General features: G+C 58.0%; 2 protein-coding genes across 3 annotated transcripts in view; one reads left to right on the top strand and one right to left on the bottom strand.

Moving 5' to 3' along the window:
- The first annotated feature begins 203 nt into the window (after positions 1-203).
- Slc8b1 (solute carrier family 8 member B1) lies at positions 204-13,546 on the top strand. 2 transcript variants are annotated; one of them, XM_090320144.1, is made up of 17 exons: positions 204-333; positions 639-727; positions 2,483-2,676; positions 3,451-3,603; positions 3,684-3,736; positions 3,885-3,943; positions 4,058-4,162; positions 4,251-4,418; positions 5,198-5,305; positions 6,049-6,108; positions 6,284-6,414; positions 6,749-6,890; positions 8,641-8,762; positions 10,461-10,614; positions 10,874-10,954; positions 11,624-11,688; positions 12,756-13,546. In XM_090320144.1, exons 3-17 carry the CDS (start codon positions 2,551-2,553, stop codon positions 12,951-12,953), a joined length of 1,725 nt encoding a protein of 574 aa, XP_090176270.1. In that variant the 5' UTR covers positions 204-333; positions 639-727; positions 2,483-2,550; the 3' UTR covers positions 12,954-13,546. The 2 variants fall into 2 exon arrangements, with proteins under 2 accessions (XP_090176270.1, XP_090176271.1); XM_090320145.1 differs by lacking the exon at positions 639-727.
- A 491-nt stretch (positions 13,547-14,037) lies between these two features.
- Tpcn1 (two pore segment channel 1) overlaps positions 14,038-24,269 on the bottom strand; it is a 35,100-nt gene continuing 24,868 nt past the window's right edge. Inside the window, exons 10-27 of the mRNA XM_090320146.1 lie at positions 23,401-23,517; positions 23,124-23,248; positions 22,700-22,748; positions 22,229-22,292; positions 21,568-21,612; positions 21,043-21,099; positions 20,904-20,957; positions 20,631-20,703; positions 20,234-20,341; positions 19,786-19,857; positions 19,295-19,384; positions 18,337-18,452; positions 17,833-17,879; positions 17,246-17,314; positions 17,075-17,159; positions 16,324-16,463; positions 16,108-16,188; positions 14,038-15,424 (exon numbers count right to left, since the gene is read on the bottom strand). Of these exons, the coding sequence (XP_090176272.1) occupies positions 15,305-15,424; positions 16,108-16,188; positions 16,324-16,463; positions 17,075-17,159; positions 17,246-17,314; positions 17,833-17,879; positions 18,337-18,452; positions 19,295-19,384; positions 19,786-19,857; positions 20,234-20,341; positions 20,631-20,703; positions 20,904-20,957; positions 21,043-21,099; positions 21,568-21,612; positions 22,229-22,292; positions 22,700-22,748; positions 23,124-23,248; positions 23,401-23,517 (1,512 nt within the window). The 3' untranslated portion in view covers positions 14,038-15,304. The remainder of the gene's footprint in view (positions 15,425-16,107; positions 16,189-16,323; positions 16,464-17,074; positions 17,160-17,245; positions 17,315-17,832; positions 17,880-18,336; positions 18,453-19,294; positions 19,385-19,785; positions 19,858-20,233; positions 20,342-20,630; positions 20,704-20,903; positions 20,958-21,042; positions 21,100-21,567; positions 21,613-22,228; positions 22,293-22,699; positions 22,749-23,123; positions 23,249-23,400; positions 23,518-24,269) is intronic.

Genomic DNA, 24,269 nt, shown 5'->3' with positions numbered 1-24,269 from the left:
CCCCTCCACTCCCGCCTAGGACCTCACGAAGCTGGCAGGCATGTGTTTCACCTCGGCTTCGGCTGGACCGCCAAGCTCTAGGAACTATGTCTTTAAGAGAAGGGGCGTGGCTCGTCCATCGGGGCGTGGCCGGGGCGTGGCCAGCGTGGGCGTGGCCGGGCGGGGCGAGGGAGGGCTGGTTCCCGTCCTGCGGAGCCGGGGCGGCCGCGGGCGGGGCGCTGGTGCCGGCGCGTCCCGTCCGGAAGGTCGCGCCGTCGGCGGGGACCGGCGGAGGGAGGCCGCGAGGCCCGGCGGGTAGAGGTTCGGAGTTTGCAGAGCCAGGACTGGCTCGAGGTAAGAGGGAGCCCTCGATGCCCGCTCCCTGCGTCACCGGGGGCGGGGGGGGGAACCTCAACTTCAACTCCTCACCACTGGTCCCGATTGGGGAAGAAAGCGCCCAGAGGCCGCCCCAGGGTCACACCCCGAAAAGTGCAGCCCCCCTCCCGTGCCCCGGGGTCCCCATGGCCTCCCAGCAGGTCTGCCCACCTTTCCAAGCCCCTGGCACCGGTGCGTGCACACAGCAGGCGCGCAGTGGCGCTGGCCTGGGAAGGAGGGGAAGTCCGGGCGGCCAGTGACCACCCACTGTGCCCATTTTGCAGATGTGGGCACCGAGGCCCCGAGGTGCCCGGTGACCCGGGTGTTTTTCCACCGTGAGTGGTGCCAGGTGAAGGGCTTACAAGTTCCACAGGTGAGAGACAAGTTCTGTTCCCTCCTCTCCCTCGGGGTCCCCTCCTGCTCCTCCCCTCTGCCGCTAGGACATTGTGGGGAGAATGACTCAGAGACATCATGACATCTTTTAAGGACTTCATGACATCTTTTAAGGACTTTGTTGCTTTTCTTTTTTTTCCCTCCTCCTGAATGCAACAAAATAAAACGGTATTTTTCCAGGATCTGAGGATCTCTGTTCAAAGCCAGCCCTAGCTTTGCCACTCTTGAGGTGTGTGGCTCAAGTGGTAGAGATCCAGCCTTGAGTGGAAAAAGCTAAAGACAGCACTCAGACTCTTGAGTTCAACCTCCAGGACAGGCACCAAAAACAAAACCCCAAAAAAAGTTCATAAATCATGTGGAAAATCACAAAGAACATGAAGTATGGCACAGGGTTTTTCCAGTTGTCTGTGTGCACGTGTGTGTGCAAACCAAAAACAAAAAAAAGTTTATAGATCATGTGGAAAATCACAAAGAAAATGAAGTATGGCAAAGAGTTTTTCCAGTTGGCTGTGTGTGTGTGTGGGGGGGGGCTTAAACCCAGGGCCTCGGCACTGCCTCTGAGCTCTTTTGCTCAAGGGTGGTAGGGTTAGCACCCAACCACTTGAACCACAGCTTCAAGTCCAGCTCCTTTGGTGCTTTAGTGGAGATAAGAGTCCCATGGGCTGTCCTGCTGGGGCTACCTTCAAATCATGATCCTTTAGATTCTAGCCTCCAGAGTAGCTGGGATTACAGGCAACGAGCCACCCACACCCACTTGAGTTGACTTTCTTTAAAGAAGAAATGGAACTCTTTCTCATGCTGGGTGAGGGAAGTGGCGGACGTTGGAGCTGTTGACAGTTCTGGTCCCAGACTCTGTGGCCTTGAGCAATTCACCAACCTCCCTAAGCTTTCCTCACCCAAGGAGTTGTTGGCTTTGTGGCCTTCTTGCTATGTGACCGTGGGCAGGTTGCAAAACTACCCTGATCCCATGACCCCTGACCCCTCCTCCATAAATTCAGCTGGAGCAGCTCTGCTCTGAGGGAAGCCAGATGAGGCGGTTGCGGTCAGGGGTAGGTGTGCCCTGGCCTCTCCATGCTTCAGTGGAGTGCTAGGATTAGATGAGCTCCCTGGTGTACCAGTTTGGTATAACACAGCATAGATTAGCAAACTCTCCCAGCTTCAGGCTGGAGGCCTGTGGGCAGGGTGTACTACTGAGTTCTTTTATCATCAGAGACTTTTCTTGGTCCCCACCCTGGCCACAGGCAACGAGACTGACTAGGCAGTGTCCCCCCCCCCCCCCCCCGGCCCCGGAGACATACATGTCTGGTGTTTTTGCTTTTGTGATGATATTGGGGCCTGGGCACTTTTTGGGTCAGGACTGACACTCTACCGCCTGAGCCATGGCTCCATTCCTGACATTTGGCTGGTTAGTTGGTGAGAAGACTCTCACAGATTTTCCTGCCCAGGCTGGCTTCAAACAGATCCTCACCAGGCTCTGGCAGCGGGGCCTGCGGCCGTGAATGATCATCACCTGGCTAGAGACACGTGCAGGGGGTGCGGAAGAGGGTCATATGAGCTGGCCCACCCCGTAAGCTGGCCCCAGCCCTACGGGAAGGGATCTCTGATGGCGTGGGCTTCTACATCCAGGTCCTTGGATGGCAGAGGAGGGACTTTCTTGGAAAAGACTTTTATGCCCCTCTTTCTGAGTCCTGGGGTTCTCAGTGACACTGTCCCCTCTTCTCATCTTACTCTGCAGGCTGCGAGAACTGCCTGGCCCCGTGGAAGGAAAGGCCAGGGTGAGGGCCAGGAGGCCCTGCTGGGCCGATGGCTGGCACATGGCTGGACCCACTGGTTGTCGAGGCAGCAGCTGGGGCGAGGGACTTGTCAATAGGGTTCCACGTTGGTCCCCCGTTTCTAGGCTCTGTTGTAAACCAGACCCCCATGGCAGACGTGAGTATCCAGGGGTGAATCTGTGCAGTCAACCACTGTCTTCTGTCTGTGTGTCGGCACTGATGGCTCTACAGGAAACAGCACACAGAAGTGCCTGTCCTTGTAGCACTGACAAATACAGAGGGCTCTCCCAGATTCCAGGGGTGGGGTGGAGGAGAAGTGGAGGGACTGGTGGTAGGAGCGTGCCCTCAGTCTCAGGGGTCAGTGGGGGGCAGAGGACACAGCAGAACCTGGGTTCCCAGGATTTCTTGGCATTTCCCTGACCGCAACCCTTCCCGCTGTGGGCACAGCCGTGGTTCCAGCCTGTACTTCCTCTGGCAAAGATCATGAACCCAAGTGCAGGGATAACAAGTGCCTGCTTGCCACCCTCTGAGCTGGCACACAGGCAATTAACCCATTTCATAGATAGGCAAGTGGTTTGTAGTTATGTGGTTGTAAATTGGCTGTTGCCTCTTGGGGCAGGGAAACTGGGTGGTCCCAGGCCCTGTGCTGGGTCTGTCCAGGTTCCTGAGCATCGAGGCTGGCATGGTGCCAAGCTCCCCCAGTCTCCCCCAGTCTTATGTGGTGTCGTAATGTGATGAATTCTGTGCAGGATATGAGGACTCAGAGGATCGGGAGGTGAAGCTGGCCGCAAGGGGAGTAATAGAGCCAACCCCCCACGGCTGCCTCTGGGAATGTTTCTGAGCACCTACTGTGTGCAGTTACTGTGCCAAGGTGCCAGGACGAGCTTTCAGAGCAAGTCAGGAAACTTTTTTGTTTTGAATCCTCCCCCAGTGTCGCGCCGTGTGTGGCTTGAATGTGTCTGAGCGCTGCAGTTTCATTCGGACCAACCCCGACTGCCGTGCAGAGGGCGGCTACCTGGACTACTTAGAAGGCCTCTTCTGCCACTTCCCCCCCAGCCTCCTCCCTCTGGCCCTCACCCTTCACGTGAGTTCCTGCTGTGGGCCCTGGGGCTGAGGAGTCAGGGGACGAGTAGGGCACATAACTCACTCTGTGGCCCCACCCAGGTTGTCTGGCTACTCTATCTGTTCCTCATCCTGGGAGTGACGGCTGCCAAGTTGTAAGTTTGGGCCCTGAGTTTACATTGGGCTTAGAGGTGGGAAAGGAAAACCCCAAGAGGCCAACATCTGGGGGCTCTGGATTCAGAGGGAGGGGGTCAGTGGAGGGGCATCCTCCAAGGTCAGCTGACCCTGTGCTTTGCTCCCTAGTTTCTGTCCCAACCTGTCAGCCATTTCCACCACCCTCAAGCTGTCCCACAACGTGGCAGTATCCTTCCTTGACTGTGGTCCAGGGTCCGAGCACCCTCCTGGAGGAAGGGAGGGGGCAAAGGGCATGGGTGGGGGGTGAGACCTGGCAGAGTTCCCTTGACACAGCCCCCATGGTGTCACTTTCCTGGCGTTTGGGAATGGCGCCCCCGATATCTTCAGTGCCCTGGTGGCCTTCGCAGACCCACGCACCGCCAGCCTGGCCATCGGCGCTCTTTTTGGTGAGTGCAGCCATGGTGGGTTGGGGTGGCTGAGGGGTGGGGTAGGGGGCGGGTCGCTGAGCCCCCTGCCCACTGTGTCACCCTCCAGGTGCAGGGGTGCTAGTCACCACTGTGGTGGCCGGGGGCATCACCATCCTGCGCCCCTTTGCGGCCGCCTCCAGGCCCTTCCTCAGGGACATCACCTTCTACTTGGTGGCCGTGTTCCTGACGTTCACTGTGCTCTACTATGGCAGGGTCACCCTGCTGTGGGCCCTGGGTGAGCAGTGGGAGAGGGTGGGGCTCTGGTTGGCTGTGAGTGACAGAGTCCCCACCCCGTTCAGGGAGGAGGGGCAAACCAGGCTCAGGTAACCAATGGGACAGTGGAGCTGGGGGCGGGGCATCTCCCAGGTCCATAATTTCTTCTTACTGGTCCTAGGACTTGAATTTAGGGACTTGCATTTGCTAGTCAGGCGCTCTCTAGCTGAACCACAAGTGCGTTCTTAATTTTTTTTGTCAGTCCTGGGACTTGAACTCAGGGCCTGGGTGCAGTCCTGGAGCCCTTTTGCTCAAGGCTAGCACCTATCACTTTGAGCCACAGCGCCACTTCTGGTTTTCTGATGGTTCATTGGAGATGAGTCTCTAGGACTTTTCCTCCTGGATTAAGTTGGAACCACAATCCTCAGATCTCAGCCTCCTGGGTGACCAGCATTAAAGATGTGATTACAGTCCACCAGACGGCTCAGGGTCCCAGGGCCTGCCAGAGACAGGGCACTGTGGGGAAGGAAGCAGCCAGAGCCAAGCCCTCCAGTCTCTCCTGTGCTCTGACTCTCAGGGTGAGGGGGGGGCGCCTCTCAGCCCTTGAATGGGGGTGTGGAGATTTCCAGGTGCCATCCTCTCCTCCATCACAACTGGATCCTGAGGAAGGGGGAATGGCCAGAAAGGCAGGAAGGAGGAGGAAGAGTGCAAGAGGGACACTGACCGGCTGAGGTGGCACTGGGCAGATAGCATGGACACCCACGGGGGTCGAGTCTCACGACAGCCCGTGCCTCCCCACAGGCTACCTGGGCCTCTATGTGTTCTATGTGTGCACTGTGATCATCTGCACGTGGATTTATCAACGACAGCAGAGGAGGTCTCTGGTCTACTCCATGCCGGGGACTCCGGGTAAGAGAGGAAGCCAGGGCCAGGTGCCTCCCTGCCTGGCACTGCTGCCACCTGTGCCCTGAGGCCGTTTTGCTCCCTGCGGAGTCCTCTCTCTTCCTGTATTTTCTGGTGTTCTCCATCCATATCCAGCCTCTGGTCCTGATGCTCTTCCTTGTCCAAGTTCACTAGTTCTCCCTACGCCTCCTTCAAAGCCAGCTTGCTAAGAACTGCCCCTGGCCAGACACCACTAGCTCTTGTCTGTAAACCTAGGCACAATCCTGGGCTAAGCTCTGAGGAGGATCAGGTTTGAAGCCAGCCTAGGGTAGGAAAATCCATGAGACTCTTATCTCCAAGGAACCCAGTAAAGGCCAGAAGTGGAGGTGTGGTTCAAGTGGTAGGGCGCCAGTCCTGAGCAAAAAGGCCAAGTGAAAGCATGAGGCTCTGAGTTCAAGCCTCACTCTCACAGGAGGAAGGGAAGAAGGGAGGGAGGAATAGAAGGAGGGAAGGAAGTTACTTAGCCTCACTGATCAAGATCCTGAGCATGCACAGAGGTTGCTGAGAAATTCAGAGTAGCCCAGGGCAGAGTGGGTGCCCAGCTTGTGGGAGACCCTCGGTTTCAACCGCAGCATCACAGAAACACATACATTAATAATGAAGCGAAACAGGGCCTGTCCACTTGCGCCTCAGAGGAGGGTGTGTGCCCTCACCCAGAGCGGCCATGAGCTGGGTCTGGGCTCCAGATCATAGGCTCCTGCCTCCTGCAGAACGGCTGTCGGAGTCAGAGGGTGACCAGATGTCCTCCAACACCAACAGCTACGACTACAGTGAGTCCAGCCGGGAGTGGGGAGTGGAGGACGGAGACACCGGCCCCCAGCATGCTGCTGCCAACCCTCCCCACCTGGGCTGAGCTGTGGGCGTTAGTCTGGTGGGGAGCTGGAGAGCGGGAATGGGGTCCCTCTGGGATGGGCTCACCGAAGCCACCTGCCCCGCCCGGCCCAGGTGAAGAGTACCTGCCGCTGCTCGTGTACCAGAACAACACAGCACAGATCCTGGCTGAGGCCCTGAACCCACTGGACCTTAAGAAGTGGAGAAGCCACTCGGTGTCCTGGAGACTCCTCAAGGTGCTCAAGGTATGGGGTGGGGAGCCGTGGTCCTGGCCTGGTGACTGCGCAGTGGCCCTGAACCCTGCGGGAACAGGGCCAGGAGAATAGGTGCACAGCAACTCCTCCCTGCACCTCCTCCCACCTCCTCCCTGCACCTTCTCCCTCCTCCCTTCTTGCACCTTCTCCCTCCTCCCTTCTTGCACCTCCTTCTACCTCCTCCTTGCACTTCCTCCCTCCTCCCTGCACCTTCTCCCTCCTCCCTGTACCTCCTTCTCCCTCTTCCCATCTTCCTGCACCTCCTCCCTCCTCCCTGCATCTTCTCCCTCCCCACTTCCTCCCACCTCCTCCCTCCCTGTCACAGCTGCCGGTGGAGGTCCTTCTGCTCCTCACCGTTCCTGTGGTGGACCCAGACAGAGATGACCAGAACTGGAAACGGCCCCTCAACTGTCTGCAGTTGGTCCTCAGCCCCCTGGTCCTGGTCCTGACCCTGCAGTCTGGAGCCTGTGAGTCCCGGATGCGCGTGCCTCCTGTCCCCCCGTCCTCCCCTTCACAGAGCGGAAGCCTGCATAGACAGCAGGCACTTCCTGTGTGCGGGAAGCAAAAGGGAGGGGGGAGGCAAGAAAGAAAAGAAAAAGGCTGAGATTTCGCATCGGATTCTAGATGTGGGTTCTCAAGATGTGGGCTACATTCTAGAAAGCGGTTGGCCTCATTCCTGGCCCCCACCCCGCCCCACCATGGACACATGAAGTCATACAGCTCTCCACTGCCCATGGGGTGACTAGCTGGGCTCCTGTCACCTGACCAGGTGACCTTCTGTCCCCATCGCTCAGGACTTTTCCTCTGCAGCCCCAGGAAGGGCTGGCTTCTCATGTGTGCGGTGCATTCACTGAGGATACGCCTCTGCCTCTCGCTCCTGCCGTTGTCTCCTGGAGTCTCTCCTGCTGCTCTTTTCTGTCCTCTGGGCTGGAAGAAATGAAATCAGGCCAAACTGTTTGAACCTGTCCCATTTCCCTTTTTGTCAGTCATGAGGCTTGAACTCAGGGCCTGGGCTTTTCTGCTCAAGGCTAGTGCTCTACTACCCTGAGCCACAGCTCCACTTCCCATTTTTGAGTGGTTAATTACAGGTCAGTCTCATAGGGACTTTTCCTGCTGGCTTTGAACCACAGTCCTCAGATCTCAGTCTCCTGAATTGCTAGGATGACAGACATGAGGCACTTGGCACCCTGCTGACACATGGTTTTGCTATGTAGCCCAGGTTTGCCTCTGACTTGTCATCTTCCTCCATCAACCTTCTGAGTGCTGGAATTACAGGCGTATGTCACCATGCCTGGTTGATATGTTTCTTAGCTCTTTTTAAAAAAGAAACATTTTTTTTAAAGAGGAGGAACACAAAGGCACAATGCCTATGTGCTTCTGGTCATATGAAATAATACCAAAATGTGGGGGAAAGGGAGCTACATTGCCTGCATTAGCAGGAAATTACCTTCATTTCTAAAACAAACTCAGTCACTGGAAAAACAAATACTATAGAAGTGGGGCCTGTCATCCATGGATCTCATAATCACCCCCTGGAAGCCAGCCACCTGTTGGGTGCTGCATCCAGGCTGTGAATCCAATCCTTCACATAGCTCTTATGCCCACTGACATGACAGCCTGAGAGCCAGACCCTAAGAAGGACAAGAAGAAGGGCTCAAAGTATGGATCTGGGCATTGGAGACTTTTATTGTCAGTCTTGATATCTCGGTGCTGAAAAGTGTGGTGGGCACAGAATTCTAGAATGTTCTTCCCAATGGTAGACTTATCCCTTTCAAAAGTATTTTGCAACCCGTGGAACCTTCATTGCTTGTTCAGGGGTTGGTTTGTGGAGTGATATGGCAAGAGATGAAGCACTGGCGTGGTCTGTGGGTAAGGTTGGTTTGTTCATCCCTCTGGGAGTCCATCTGTTGGTGATGCTTGCCTGGAGGGAGCTTCCTGAAGCTCAGTTGGACAGCATCATGGTTGATTGGTGATGTCTGCTGTGGAGGTCGAGTGGATGTGGTGAAGGTGCAGTGCTAGCCATTTCCTGTTTTCTCTGCCTATCTTTTCTAATTTCTCTGCCCTCTTCCCTAAAGTGCCAGGCACACAGGAAGCCAGCTTCATCGCCAAGCAATCCAGGCTGGCTGGGCTTCCCCCTGAGTATTTGTGCGAGGTCTGCCCGTCTTTCCTGGGACTCTGGGAGGTGTAAGTAGACACAAGCTTCTTCTTGTCCCACAGATGCTGTGTACGAGATCGGCGGGCTTGTCCCTGTCTGGGCCATAGTGGTGATTGTGGGCACCGCCCTGGCCTCGGTGACCTTCTTTGCCACTTCCAACAGCCAGCCCCCCAGGCTTCATTGGGTGAGGGCCCCCACTCTGTGGGCTGGAGAGGGGGAGGGGAGAGGGGCTTGGCACAGGTCCCATAGGCATCTCTGGGGGGGGGCAGTCGGCAAGGGTCACCAACAGCCATGGGAGGGGTCCCTTCAGCTCAGGGTTCATCCCTATTCAGGGTGTGTCTCATTTTGTTTTGGGCTTCATTTATCCAGGTTTGAGCTTCATTTTATTGAGGCATAATTTACAGACTATGCGGTTCACCTGAAAGCCTACAGCTGAATGATATCTACCTACCTATTTTCTGCTGCTTACTGGGGTGTAAACTTAGGGCCTTCACACTTGCTCAGCTTGCTTGCTCACGGCTGGTGCTCTGCCACTTGAGCCATGCCTCCAGTCCAGCTTTTCTTGTTGGTTATAGGGCTTGAATTCAGGGCCTGGGCACTGTCCCTGAGCCTCTTTGTGCTCAAGGCTGGTACTCTACCACTTAAGCTACAGCGCCACTTCTAGTTTGAGTGGTTAATTGGAGATAAGAGTCTTACAGGGAGCTGGGCACGGTGGCTCATGCCCATAATCCTAGCTCCTCAGAAGGCTAAGATCTGAGGATCAAGCTTCAAAGCCAGCCCAGGCACAAAAGAACCCGAGACTCAGGCCGGGAGTTTGGCCTAGTGGTTAAAGTGCCTGCCTAGCATACACGAAGACCCGGGTTCGATTCCTTGGTACCACATACATAGAAAAAAAGCCAGAAGTAGTGCTGAGGCTCAAGTGGTAGAGCTCTAGCCTTGAGAAAGTCCAAGGACAGTGCTCAGGCCCTGAGCCCAAGCCCAGGACTGGCACAAAAAAAAAAAAAAAAAAAAAAAGAACCCGAGACTCTTATCTCCAATTAACCTTTAGAAAAGGGGGAGTGGGGACTTGGCTCAGGGATAGGGTGGTAGCCTTAAGCTGAAGAGCTCAGGGACAGCGCCCAGGTGGAGTTCAAGCCTCATGACCCCCCACAAAAAAAAAGGTGGGCCGGGAGTTTGGCCTAGTGGTAGAGTACTTGCCTCGCATGCATGAAGACCCGGGTTTGATTCCTTGGTACCACATATGTAGAAAAAAGCCAGAAATAGTGTTGAGGCTCAAGTGGTAGAGCGCTAGCCTTGAGAAAATTCAAGGACAGTGGTCAGGCCCTGAGCTCAAGCCCAGGACTGGCAAAAAAAAAAAGTCTCACAGGGACATTTCTGTCCTGGCTGTCTTCAAACCAGATCCTCAGATCTCAGCCTCCTGAGTAGCTAGGATTAAAGAAGTTAAACCTCTAATGCCAGGCCACTCACCCCACCCCACCCAAATTATTTTAAGCAAAGTTCTAAACAAATGTAGCAATCCCAAACAAGCTGAATTTTCAACCATGTGATGGATTTTAGGGAAGTGGCTCTAAGCCAATGTCCTGGCAAACTTCCAGCCTGTGACGGGGTTGACCCTGAACAATGCTCGCTCAAGAGTGACAGAGGACAGTCATGGTGTACGATGGACAGATACACAGAGACAGGGGGTAGCAGGATTCGCTCAGGAGAATCAAGACATGAGCCGAGCTTTTGTTGAGCATCTGTGGTATCCAAGCCCTAATTTTGCTTCTGTGAACTTGTTTTATGAAAGACGTGAGGGACAGTGAGTGGAGATTGCAGAAGGGCATGGCAGGGCCCTGGTAGGGGGCCGGCCTTGTGCTAGGAAGACTGCATCTCTCCCCAGCTCTTCGCTTTTCTGGGCTTCCTCACCAGCGCCCTGTGGATCAACGCCGCGGCCACGGAGGTGGTGAACGTGCTGCGGTCCCTGGGCGTGGTCTTCCGGCTGAGCAACACGGTCCTGGGACTCACGCTGCTGGCCTGGGGGAACAGCATCGGAGGTGACTTGGGGAGGGCCCAGTGCTGTTCTGGGGTGATCTCGGCCACATCTGGGCAGAGGTGTCTGGGTGTCTCTTTTCCTCAGCGTGTACAAAGTGGCCCCTGCCATTTTGCAATGACCATTTGCTGGGGCTGGGAGGAGATGACGCCAACTGTCACTGGATCAGGACACTCGTTAGAGGTCCCCGACTCCTAATTTCAGGGCTCCCCCAGAACAAGGAAGCAGGAGGGGGCAGGGCGCTCACAGCTGTTTCTGCACAGATGTGTTTTCTGACTTCACGCTGGCCCGCCAGGGCTACCCGCGGATGGCGTTCTCGGCCTGTTTTGGTGGCATCATCTTCAGTATCCTTCCTGGGGCCCTGGGGTTACAGATCTGAGAGCCAGGGGTGGCTCCTGTGCCCCCCCCCAACTTGGGATATCCTGGAGATTCTGTAAGGGGCACAGGCAAGGACCTTTGCCCGGGCTGGTGCCACACAGTGCCCTCCAGTGCCCTTTGAAGGAAGGCACTGCCCTCATGCTTGTCAGGATGCGTCATGGGTGTCAGCTTTAGGTCAGGCTTTTGGGGTCACCTGCTCTCTTTGCAATGATTCACCCCATGGTTGCCATGCAGAAACAGCTGTGGACTGGATGCCAATCGAACTATTTCTAGAATAGGCTACGGGTGAGGTTTCGCCCCAGGGCTGTTTGCACAGCTGGAGATGGTGGCACACCTCTGTAATCCCAGCACTTGGGAGACTGAGGCTGGAGGATCTCCAGTTCCAGGCCAGCCTGGGCTGTTTAGTTAGACTCTGTCTCCAACAAGAACAAACAGGGTTGGGGGTAGCCCTGCGTGTGGAGTGGGGGCTTTGAATCCACTCAAGAGTTTGGGCTCCAGTTGCCATCCTGGGACTGCCCAGGCCTCTCTCAGACCCTCTTTGTGTCCTCAGTCTTGTGGTAGACTGGACTAAAGGGGGACAAAGAGGCAAAGTCAGACCAAGGTCATGCACAATTGCTTCCTGAGCTGGGCTGCAGACATCCTGGTGGGAGTCGGGCTGGGCTGCCTGCTGCAGATTGCCCGGGGCCACTCGGAGGTGAAGGTGAGAGCTGGGTGTCTGGGGCGGGTGCCAATGCATTCCCCTGTGCAACCACACACACACACACACACACACACACGGTGTTCACCCCCATCAGCCATCCTCACCAGTGATCACACACAGTGTGAAGGAGAACAGACCTGGATTCTCTGTGGAGAGGCTGAACTTTGGTCTCCTGTCAGAAGGGCTGGGCTGGCTCTGCAGGTGCACACGCGGGGTCCTGCCTGGCTCTTCCAGTCTCTGGTGGCTCCTAGGTCCCTGTGGCTTTTGGTGACATCCCCCTGGTCTCAGCCCATCTTTAGGTGGCCTTCTTGCAGGACCTCCAGTGGCTGGATTGTGGGGGGGGGCACCCCATTCAGGACAGCCTCAGCTTTAGACCCTACACCATGTCTGCAAAAATGTGGTGGGGGGATGGGGCCCTACTGAGCTCTTCCACTCAAGGCTGGCGCTCTACTGCTTGAGCCTCAGCTCCACTCCCAGCTTTTTGGTAGTTAACAGCGACTTTTCTTGCCCTGGGTTTCTGGGGATGGTGATCCTTAGGTTTCAGCTCCTGAGTAGCTAGGATTACAGGTATGAGCCACCACGCCCAGCCCACCATTTAACATCTTGAAAGAGTTGGCCTAAAATAAGCCTAGAGTAAGAAGCCTAAAACTAGCCTTGAGTAAGATCAACTCCAAAATGCCAGCTACTGAATGGGGGTGGGGGGTGGGGAGGAGGGTTGTTTTTGAAGGCAATTCAAATAGAACTGTGGCCCCTCAGTTCCTACCCAACTCTGCTAGAATCTTGCTCCATCTGTCCATTCCCTCCCCCTACCCCGTGCACTCCACTGGAAGTGATGGCCCAGTTCACGAGACCTCAGTGTTTAAAACCTGCTCAACTGTCTGCATCTGATTGGGATCTGATTGGGTGTAACCAGAGTGGCTGGGCATGCCTGGGCATCCGTGGAAAGCTCTGCTGTTTCCAGGGTTGCAACTGGGTAATTGCAAAGTTGGGTCCGGTGTCCCTGCTGGCCCAGCATGGTGGGCAGGGGTGGACAGACAGCAGCAAGCCAGCCTCTCCCTTCCCCACAGCTGGAGCCGGATGGACTGCTGGTGTGGGTGCTGGCCGGGGCCCTGGGACTCAGCCTCATCCTCTCCCTGGTCTCCGTGCCCCTGCAATGCTTCCAGCTCAGCAAGGCCTACGGCTGCTGCCTGCTCCTCTTCTACAGCAGCTTCCTGGTTGTGGCCCTCCTCACGGAGTTCGGGGTGATTCGTCTGAAGAGTGTGTGACCACTCCTGCCTGGAAGCGTGCGGGAGGCCCAGTCTAGGACAAGGGTGGCCATGCACATTGGCTGAGCCCCTGCAGTCAGGGCCCTGGAGACTGGCTTTGCCGGGGACATGGAATGGCAGAGCCCTCTGAGAGGCCGTGGCACCCCCACAGCAGCTCTGCTCGAGCCTCTTCGGTGGGCGAAGGGCTGAGGGTAAGCTGTGGAGCGGTGCCATCTGGCAGAGCCAGCACTTTAGGTGGGCCTCATTGAGTTTCCAGTCACCGTGGGATGAGACCCAAGGTAGAGGTGACACGAATGGTGACGCGCTACTGGCACTGAACACAGTGTGTCCAAGACGACACTCAGCCACAGGCCTGCCTCGTGGCTGGCGGCCAGCATGGACAGTGCCTCTGGACTGGGCTCTCGGGGCTGGCTGCCCAGCCGAGTCCTTCTGGGCCCACCTGCCCTGGGAAGCCTGGGAGAGGTGAGGGCCTCAGGTGAGGTGACCCTGCCTTGATTTTTAATAAGCAGTGTGTATTTCGCTGTCAAGAAGGAAGAGGGGTGCCGCTGTCTCCCCCCCAACATACACCAAAATAAAAGGATGCAGTAAGGGCACAGTAAGTGCTGGCTCCCTGCCAGCAGAACTTCCAGACGAAGCTGGGTGGGTGAGGAATGGCCAGGGGCACCCTAACCCCACCCCCAAGTCACAGGGCAGCAGCCACGCCTACAAAGCAGAGCTTTTATTAATACGCCAGAAATGGGACCCAGTGGGCTTGTAGAGTAAGAAATCACAATGTACAAAACCTCATGGCGTCGATCCCGCGGTCTGAGCCACACAAAATGATTGTCTGTGTGGAGTAAGGCTGGGGTGGGGGAGGGGACCCTCAGAGCATCTGTGCCTCGTAGAGAGGAATGGGGCGGCCTTACCGCTCCCACCAGGCCGTGGTGTGGGGCCGGCGGTGGCTTGTCACCCAGGTCCCCTGAGCTGTGGTGGAGCCAGTGGCCTCTGAGCTAGGTCGTGTCCTGGGCCCTCAGCACCTCCTGCCCCAGCTCGACCTTCCCTTTCCTGGCCGTTGGGGCCACAGAATGCTCAGTTCAAGGGCCCCTCCTCCTGCCTCCACAATGCCCATTCCAACACTCAAAGGCTAAAGGCACCTGGTTGTGCAAACAGTTCCTTCTGAAGAGAAGGTGGTGGGCCGGGCGTCTGTGACGCTCCTGTGATGGGGTCAGTGTCGCCCCTGCCAGTCCTGGAGCACCACTGCTCTCAACAACAGAGGCTGAGCTTTACTGAGAGCCTGAACCCCTCCCCTTCCCCCCCCCACCATGTCTGAGCCAGTGAGGCCTGGGTTGGGGACCCCTTGGATCTCTGGATCCCCCAGCCCTAGGAACCAGGGGAGGTGGCTGGAAAGCCAGGCCGGCTGGGGTGGCAGCGTGTAGCCTCCATCTCCCCGCCCAGGGTCTGTGTCCATGACAGCAAGGCCGAAGGCCCCGTGGCTCTGACCCTGCTTGCATTCTCCTTGGCTGCCATCCCCAGCCTGCTCTGCAGCTGGGCACTGTCGCTACCCCTGCTGGGGTCACAGGAAACTCCCACGGGCCACTGGGGAAGGTGGCTGAGACCTCTCGGACCTCTGTGCACAGACCCGTCCTGCCACTGAACCCCCGGTGAGCCAGCTCCCTGAGCCCCAGGTCCAGGGAAAGTGGCGCCCTGGATAGGGTGAGCGCCAGGCCCTGAGGCTGTTACCAGGCAGGCGAGTGTCTCAGGGCTGGGTGCAGGCTCCAGGAGCAGCACCTAGCACACACGTCCTCAGCACCCCTTTGCTGGAATAGTCACAAGTGGAGGGAAACATGCTGGAGAAACCCGGGGCTTTGGTGGCAGCCTGCCCATCGGGGAAGCCTGCAGACTGGCAGGCCACCAGCTGCGGCCCAGCATGGCGGGCTGAGGCCTGACATCGGACATGCACCCCTCCGCCCCCACAGGCTGCCCTGTGCCCCCACACCCTGAACACAGCCCCGGGGCCTCGGGTTCTCTCAAGGGGTTCAGTACTGAGGGCCAGACACAGACACCCGTGTGGGGAGCTCATAGGACGTGTGGGGACTGGAGCCCCAGCCTGCCACAGCACTGGCCCCATCTATTCTTGAGAAGGGGCTTCAGGACCGTCCCCACGGACCCCCAGACCCAGGCCGACTGCTGGAGTGGAGGAAGACAAGGGGAGGGGACAGCAAGGTGGCAGCGTGGCCCTGTCTGCAAGTCTGTCTCTAGGTAAGTCTGCGCCTGCGTGGGCACCTGTGCACATGTGTCTCCGCGCACCTCGGATCGTAACACTGTTGGGTTATTGCATAGAAGAGATGGTTTGGTGGGCTGAGCGTAGCGAGCTAGGTGACCGTCTGGGAGCGCTTGCGGCTGCCCGGGGGCTGCTGGGCGGTGGGGCCAGCGCCCTGGCTGCTGATCTGCAGAAGGGACTCCTGCTGGCGGGCGTGCTCTTCATACCACTCCTGCAGCAGGGCGGGACAGGGCTGAGCCAGGGCCCCCAGCCTGCAGCCTCCAGGGTCCCAGCTGCAGCAGGCCCTCATGCCCCACCTGCTGACCCCCTCCCGCTAACGAGGGGTTGCACATCTGCTGGCCAGTCTGCCAGGCCCAAGGCACCTCGGCCCTCGGCCGGGGCAACACACTGCCTCTCCAGGCGCTCACACTCCCCAAGTTCATATTCCTCTTGAACTGGCAGGATGGGGTGCCCGTTCTACACCCCAGAAGCTGTGAGCCCAATGTCCCCTCCACTCCCTGCTGCCCTGCCCCCAATAGCTTAGCTGCCCACAGCTGTTTTCTGGGCATTTGATGCTGCCCAGATGAGAGAGAGCAGGGCGCCCGCTGGGTTGGTCTGTCTAAAAGACACACAGCAGCCACTGCGGAAGGCCCGGGAGATGGAGCCAACAGACGAAAACAAAACCCTGGACACTCAAGACATCCAGGGCAGCAGTGGTCCCCAACCTCCCTCCTTACACCTCATGACCCCCAAATGCCCCTGTACCCCAGCTCAGGGTAAGAGATGGAGATGTACATGACAAACCAGGATGCCAGGACTGAGTAACGGGTCCTTCCAGAGGCCCAGACACAGCCAGCAGGACCTCTACGCCCGCCCCCAGGGACCAGAAACCCCTCCTACAGTGGCCACGGGTACCTGGATCTCCTCCTGATACATCTTCAGGCTCAGGTCGCTCTTAGTCCTTGATCTCCGTCCCAGAAACACCAGGGAATTTTGCTATTGGAGTGCAGAGATGGTTGGATGCATTGCTGGGTCCAGCCACCCGGGAGCCCGGAGCCCCTGCCCCGAGTGTCACCCGCAGGAGCCGTATGGCACAAAGCCACTGCCTGCTCCCGTGTTGCGCCCCCCTACCTGGTATCTCTCCATCTGCGCCAGGGTCTCAAGCAGCCGGGTGACGTCGGAGGAGGCCCCCTGTGCCTCCCGGTAGAGCTCCAGGACGGCAAGCAGCTCTTCCTTGGAGATCTCCCGCTCCAGGGTGATGCCTCCGTCATCTGCGGAGGGATGGGGCAGGAAGCCACTGTGCAGCCCCCACAGGGCCACAGGACCCCCTCCAAGCACTCCCTGGCTGGCGTGCCCTGCTCTGGGCCCCGCACCTGGGGCTCCTTCCTTCCCTCCCATGGCTGGGAGGGCAGAGGTGGCCAGCAGCCTATGGCACAGGGGACCCTGCAAGGTGCCTCCCACCCAAGGAAAATGTCACATAGTACGTGGACGTGGAGGCAGGAGGGTTTTGAGTTCAAAGCCTGGACTGAAAAAAGAGAAACCTCAACTCCAGTTCTGATTTTTTTTATAAATCTATGAATGTATGTGTCTATCTATATAGCCAGCCTAACACCAGGGCTGTGCGGCCTTTGGTCATTCCTGGCCCTGTGAGTCCAGTTGGAAGGGTGGGAGAAGGGCAGGACGCAGGGCTTCCGCCACATGCCTTCAGCCATGTGCCAGCCTCTGATTTGGAAATGAGATCATGACCATTTGTCTGCTATTAAGTATTTGACAATCACTGCAAAGAAGAGATTGCAACCAGATGGCCACCTGGACGTCCAGACAGAGAGACAGAGCGAGAGAGCGAGACACTGAGGCTGAGCGCAGGGGTCCCCGTGCAGACCTTCCGAGTCCTGGTTCTTGCGGCTGTAGTTCATGCGGAAGACAAAGGCCTCCAGGATGAAGGCCACGATGATAGTCATCACCACCTGGCCGGCAGCAAGGGGGACGAGGGTCAGGGCCAGGTGTGGCGGCCCACGGGGCGAGGCGAGGGGTGCTTGGCGGGGTGGCCTACCATGGTCACGATGTAAAAGGTCATGAAGTAGAGGCGGCTCCAGTGCGAGGTCTGAGAAGTGACCCCTTCCTGGACAGGGGTGGGGAGCCGGTGAGCACGCAGGCAGCACCAGGTGCCAACTCCTCGCAGCCATTCCTGCTTTGCCTTGGGGTGTGGGGACAGGGAAGGGGCCTCGCCCCCCTGGGACTGGACCTGACCCCTGGTCCCTCTCCTGGTGGCCAAGGGAGGCTGGGCCACACACCACACATGGTCTTTGTCTCGACCAGGAAGGGCCAGGCCTGCGATCCTCCTATTGATGCTTCCTACCCCGCTGCAATGACGGTGCCTCCCACCACACCCAGCTTTCGGGTTGAGAAGGGGTCTGGCGAGGCTGGCCTTAGCCCCACGATCTTTCTACCTCTGCTTGTCGGTGGTTGGCACCACAGGCTGGCCCACCATGCCAGGCCTGCACTGCTCCTTGACTAAACAGCTTATGGGGGATGGGTTAAAGTTGCAAGGATAAAGGAAGATGGCTGAGTGGGGGGCCAAGGCCTCTCCGCAGACTTGAGCCCGGCGAGGAGGGTTGAGAAGCACCCCCCGCTCCTTACCATGATGATGTACCAGTTGTTGACCACCGTGAGCTCGAACAACGTCACTACAGAGGGAGAGAGCCCTGGTCAGTGTCACTCCTGCAGGCCCTGGCCAGAGGCAGGGCTGCACCCCCAGTGAACCACTCCATGGGGAGGCCTGGGTGATGTCTGGTGCCTCAGAAGCCCAGGAAAGAGCACCCAGACGGCGTATGCACCTGGGTTTAAAGCAGCCCCCTTCCTCTCAAGGTATAAACCACCCCTAGGTTTAGCCATGGAACCAGGGGACACTGGAATTAGGGGGGGCAGCACTGACATGGCTGGGTCCCCCCGTGGCTGGCATCGTGCTATACTGTACCCCTCCAGCTCTGGTTAGGAAAGTGCCAGGCAAGGGAGGGGCCTGGAAGCCTGAATTCCCACTGGAGACAGGGCCTCATGCATCACTGCAGCAGCCCCCCTGAACCCCAAAACCGGCAGAGCCAAGGCAGCACCATCGGGACAGCCCCCGCCACAGCCTCCACTCACCGAAACTGCTGAGGATGTTGTCGAAGTTGTTGAGATAGTAGTAGCCCTGCTCTACCACAGTCTTGTTGCCCACCGTGTGGTTGACCCAGCGATAGGCGTCTGCCACTCTACTGGTGCTGCCGAGGAGACAGGGGGCGGAGGAGGGTCACACACGGCGAGGCAGCGCAGACAGCAGGTTGGCAGGGCAGGCCAGCAAGGGCGCTGTCTGTCCTGGCCCTGTCCTACTCCAGGGGGCCCTGGGCTCCCCCGTCACCTAGCACCTCTCTGCAGCTGGCAAGGCTTCCCTCTTCTCACTTCCCACTGGGGGGTAAGAAACCCACTCCCTGGAGTGGTGCCACCCTCGGCTTAGCTTCTCCCCAGCTTTGCCAGGCGTGTCTAGGTTTGAACAGGTAGCTCTGATTTTGGAGGAAATTTTATTTGCCATTCTCCCACCCCCCTTTTACTTTTGGTTGGGTGTGGGCTGGAATTCAGGGCCTGGGCACGGTCTTCGCTATCCCTTTGAGCCACAGCTCAGCTTCTGGTTTCCTGTGGTTACTTAAAGAGTTTTGCAGGGACTTTTCTGCCTGGGCTGGCTTCAAACTGTGATTCCCAGATCTCAGCCTCCTGAGCAGCTAGAATGACCGGTGTGAGCCACCAGCACCCAGTTTCCACATGAAACAAGGTCTCCCATGTGGCCTGTAAGGTCTATCCTAGATGTCTGTCTGTCTGACCCTAAGAAGCCGCCCAACAAGAATCATAGGTCTTGGCCTCTGGATGGTAGTGGTGGAAGCTATGGCTTCAGGCTACTTGGACCATTCGGGGACTCACAGATGTCCTCCTCCTATGCTGCCTCCAGCCCTGAGCCCTGCACACACTGAGGCTGACAGCAAAGGCAGGTGAGCCCAGGCCACACAAATGCCCAGTTAGCGAGGTGCGACCCCATGGCCCGAGCTGGGGCAGACTTCCGTTGACCACTCACTTGCAGCAGTTGGGGTAGAGGAGGCCGCAGAAGAATTCCATGCCCACGATGGCGAAGGAGTAGTAGAAGGTGAGCAGTGTGAGGCCAAGGCTGGGGGAGGATGGGCGTCAGGGGGAGGTGGCCAGGCAGGCAGCGGTGGCCCTGGCCTCATGCCCTCATGGGACAGGCTGGCCCCCAAACCCTGCCAGATTACCCCTGGGCTGTGCCTACCAGCGAGGGGCCTCATGACTCTAGGAACAGATGCCCCTTCACCAGACCCACCTCTTCCCTGTGAGGGCTCTCACAGCTGGCCCTTCCTGCAGGGGTCAGTGAGCTGGCAGCCACCACCCTCCCTGCTAGACCATGGAGAAGTGGAATCTGTGGGGTCCGATCTAGCCCTGGAAGCCACTGAACCCCAGATCCGGTCCTTCCAATGACCCCCCTCACTCAATCCAGCCCTTGTGGGCGCAGGCCTGGTGTCCCGGGACCAGTGCCCGGGAGGTAGACAGTACCTGGCCATCCGTGGCAGCAGCTCAAACATGGTGTCCAGAACGTTTCGGTAACGCTTCTTCAGCTTAAACAACCTGAACCCCAAGAAATAAGAGTCACACGCTGATGGCCCGCACCCCTTCTTTCCACACCCCGCACGGCGACACGACTGGGGGCCTTGTCCACCCCGGCCTGCTTCCCTCCCCACTACCCCCAGGGACCCTGTCAGCCTTGGGGGGGCTCTGCAGCACCCCACATGGAGGTACATGTGGAGGGGTGCAATGCGTCGGCAGTTGGCACACAGAGCAGGGCAGCTCTGAAGCTCAGCTGCTTGGCCAGGCAGAGGCCTGGGGAGCCAACTTGCAAGGCGTCCTGCAGCCCGCACACCCACGGGAGACAGCGGCCCCACCCCAGTGCCCTGCAGAGCGGCCACGGCTGTGGGTCCCCCCACCCCAGTGCCCTGCGCGTCACCTCAGCAGCTGCAGGGGTCTCAGGACCACTATGAAGTAGAAGGGCTTCATGTTGAGTGCCAGGGCCAGCAGCCCCAGGAAGGCGAGCGCGGTGACCGAGAAGTCAAACCTGTGGGCAAGAGAAGGCCAGGGTCAGCCAGCAATCTCCAGGCCAGGCCCCGTCCCCTCCACCCCTGCCCTGCTCCTGGCCAGCTCCCCCGGGACACAGGTGCCAGCCATAGCAAGGCCCACTGTGCACAGGGCAGCCACCCACAGGGCTAGCTGAGGATCCCTGCTCCGCAGCGCTTGGGGGTCGGGGGTCAGGTGGGTCACAGCGCAGAGCTGGGGGGGTCAGATCTCCATGCTGTTGGGCTGGCCTGGCACCGGTGCCCTGGGGCAGGACGGTGCTGTCCACTTACAGGTTCCATCCGGAGGACAGGTATTCCACAGGGCCCAGGCCGGCCACCTTCAGGAACAGCTCCACTCCGTAGACTGTGGACAGAAGGCGGCGGTCAGCGGCTGCCCTGTCCCCTCACTGCAGAGCGAGGGCAGCAGGACCAGCAGAGGGAAGACCCCGGGAGGTCATGTCTACTCATTCCCCTTCAGCTGCTGGTTCTGAGAGGGGCTGTGGGACACCGACGCCCACCTAAGATCTCCTAGACAGTGCTTAAGCCTGCAGCCCAGACACTCACTGGTGAGGAAGACCAGGGAGCTCCAGGGCACGTGCTTGGAGAAGAAGTTTCCGCCTGGAAGAGAGAAGCGGGCGGCTGGAGACCAACCCAGGGCACCACGCAGGGCACCACGCAGGGCGCAGGGCCGGGCTGCGCTCACCTTTCAGCATGAAGGTCTCCACCAGGACCCATATCCCATTCACCGCCACCACCGCATCTGAAAGAGAGAGGGCATGGGAGAAAGGAGCAGGGCAGAAGCCAGGCCAAGGCTGCAGCCCCAGTTTCTTTCCAGGAGGCTCTGTGGACCAGAGAGGACTAGTCACCAATTCATTATTAAAAATGCGGGGGGGAGGGGTTAAAGAGAAACTTCTAGACTAAGAAGCCTGAAGAGACACGGCTAGTGACCTAAGACGTGCAGGGCCAGACTTTCAGAACATTTGGATCGACCGTCCCCCCTCCAGCCCTCCCCCTTCCTTCATCTCTCTTCCCTCCCTCCCTCCCTCCCTCCCTTCTTTGGACTGCAGGACGGAGCTGAGGGCCTGGCACAGCCTCAGCACGTGTGCCATCACTAAAGCCAGACCCAGGGGCCAACACCACGATCTCAGGACGAATGGCCGGCTTCTCCACCTTCTAAAGCCTCCAAGGACTGGGAGGAAAGGGGCCTGGGGCCATGGTTCACACTTACACATGAAGTACTGGAAGGCCTGGGACTTCACCAGGATGTTTATGCCTATGTGAAGAGAAGTTCAAACTTTATACTCGAGCGAGCGATCCATCACACAGTCAGTCAGGGTTCTGGAGCCCCAAGGGAAGGAATCCTAAGAGTGACATCCAACTGCCGCCCAGACCCTGGGCAGTGCTTGCTGACCACAGCTGCTCTGGGCGCAGCCTGGCATCCCAGTAGAACACAAACCCCTCTGCCCACAGCCTGGCTGGGGGAAACCAAGATCAGATCCTGCCATCTGCATGCACTCTTAGCTAATGGCTGTGGGCCAGGCGGGTCCAACACACTCCCCACAGCCCTGCAAAGCTGGCCCAGTAGGAATCTGTTAAGGAAGAAACATGGACTGAGGACCTCAGGGTTTTGTTTTGAGGAAGGGCTGTGGAGCCTCAGCTGGCTCTGAGCTCGTCATCACCGTGCCCCTTGAGGGCTGGGATTATCGTGGTGTGCCACCACACTGGCCCAGCCTCTGATTCCTCAGGGAACAATTAGAGTTCTTCCCTAGTCCAAGTCGCGTCACTAACTCTGCTCATACGATCATATCCCCCTCCCCGTGAACAGGCCTCAGGTCCCTTCCCCATCCGTGGTTTCTGGAAGCTTCCTTTGCCCCAGCAGCTGAGCTCACCTTTGAAGATGAGGAAGGCTGTCCTGGGAAGCTCGTCAAACCAGTGCTCTCTGTTCCTCTTTGCCTGCAAGGCAACAGGTCCCGGGAGGTCAGAGGTCAGGCTGGGGCCCAGGAACTAGTCTGGGCTGAGTGCTGGCCTCCTTACCCACCTGCCCCACTGGACAAGGGAACGGCGCTGACACTTCGGGGTCAGCCCAGCCAGACCCACTGCTCTCCACTCCCTGAAGTCACTCTAGCTGGGGCTTTTGTCCCCCTCATCTCCGAGGGAGCTGTGGGGAGTTTGGTCGCCTGTCTCACACCACAGAGATTCTAGTAGCCTGGCTGAATCTCTGTGCCACCATGGGAGGGTAGACGCAGCAGGACCTGGCCTTGCTGTCCCAAAGCACCTGAGCCCCACTGACAGCTCCCCTGGGCATAGATCCCCTCCTTTCCCTGGGTGCCCTCCAGCCTCTGCCCCACAGAAACACTCACCCTCCACTTCAGGGCAGCGACCTCGTAGATGTCATAGAAGTCTTTCAGGCTGTGGAAGCAAAAGGAAAAGGCAGACATTGACATGCGCTCCCCTTGAACACGGCCTCACTTGCCTGCCTGTTGCTGTCACCCTCGAAGGGGAGAAGGGACAGCTTGTGGGTCCCAGAAACTCCATGCCCAGGGCGTTGCCCGTGTCCTGAGGGCCACTGTCCCTGAAGACTAAGGTTGTCTACAAGGACGGTGGTGGTCCCTGAGGAGGCAGTGACGGAAGCTGAGCCGTCCCCTCTGGCTCACACGGGATGCTCTGACCCCGCCCCCAAATCTGGGACTTAAGGGTGATAATCAGCGTGTGCAAGCAGCTCACTGAGGGGAGCTAGCTTCCGGCAGCTGTCCCCCAGCGGGACCTGCCCCCTCCCTCCCTCACCTGAGCAGCGCGGTGTTGCTCTGGTTCAGGGCCTTGAAAGTAAGGAAGCGCTCTCTGGCACTCATCCGGGGTCTGTAGAAACGCATCAGACCTTCGAACTGCCTGTACGAGATGCCAGCGGGTCTCTGGGGGGGAGGATCACAAAGATGACCGGTGGGACTCAGGAAACCCCAGGACCCCACTGGCCCTCCCCAAGCAGGGCTCCCTCCCACAGGGCTGTAGCCACCCGTACTCCAGAGATGCTCTGGGCAGGGACGGTGGGGTTGCGCCTCCTTACCCGCCGGCTGACAAGCAGGCGGTAGGCATGCTGGATGGCAGTTCGCTTATGCAGCAGCAAGGACTTGAACTTGCGCTTCTCGATGTCATTGAAGGTGTCAAACACCACAGCCAGGAGCTGGGAGGAGAAGCACAGAGGCCTGACTGTCCTGTGTGGCGCCATCTAGTGGCAGAGGCTGTCATCTGCCCCTGGGTGGGGCTCTGTCCTACCACTCCAGAGGCCCAAGGAGATACTTAAAGACCTTACTAATGGATTCCACAGGCATTCTCAATTGGCTGGCCACGAGTCATTGTGCCCTCCCCTCCTCAGAGCTTCCCTCTTGCCTGGGCTCTGTTCCTCATGTTACACTGTGGCTTCAGAAAGTAAAGGAGAGAAGGAACAGGAGAAGGAAGTCACATCTTTGAACCCCCTAAGAACAACACCAGCATCTTAAGGAGCCAAGCACTGGGTGGCTCAGGCCTGTCATCTTAACTACTCAGGAGGCTGAGATCCAAGGATCATGGTTCTAAACCAGCCTAAGCAGGAAAATCCAGGAGACTCTTATCTTTAGTTAACTATCAAAAAGCCGGAAGTGGAATGCTGGCTCAAGTAGTAGCCTTGAGTAAAAGAGCTCAGGGACAGCACCTAGGCCCTGAGTTCAAGATCCAGGACACACACACACACACACACACCCCATGGTATACAGGATCAGAGCAAAAGAGGATGAGAAGTTTGAAGGAACCTTTTTAGAACCACTTTCCTCTTTCTTTTCTTTTTCTTTTTTTCTGGACAGTCCTGGGGCTTGAACTCAGGGCCTGAGCACTGTCCCTGAGCTGCTTTTGCTCAAGGCTAACACTCTACCACTTGAGCCACAGCACCACTTCTGGTTT

Source organism: Megascapheus bottae, chromosome 28 (assembly GCF_031878675.1).
Source record: "Megascapheus bottae isolate mThoBot1 chromosome 28, mThoBot2.hap1, whole genome shotgun sequence".
Classification (NCBI taxonomy): Eukaryota; Metazoa; Chordata; class Mammalia; order Rodentia; family Geomyidae; genus Megascapheus; species Megascapheus bottae.
The sequence above is the reverse complement of the archived record's forward strand: the minus strand, read 5'-3'. Positions and strand labels throughout refer to the sequence as shown.

What these genes read in the sequence shown, in the direction of transcription:
- Slc8b1 (XM_090320145.1), top strand. Translation starts at nt 2,551, where the DNA reads ATGGCTGGCACATGGCTGGACCCACTGGTTGTCGAGGCAGCAGCTGGG. An exon ending in CTCTGGCCCTCACCCTTCAC is followed by an intron (nt 3,604 to 3,683) that starts GTGAGTTCCTGC and finishes GGCCCCACCCAG; the next exon opens with GTTGTCTGGCTACTCTATCT. An exon ending in CACCAACAGCTACGACTACA is followed by an intron (nt 6,109 to 6,283) that starts GTGAGTCCAGCC and finishes CGCCCGGCCCAG; the next exon opens with GTGAAGAGTACCTGCCGCTG.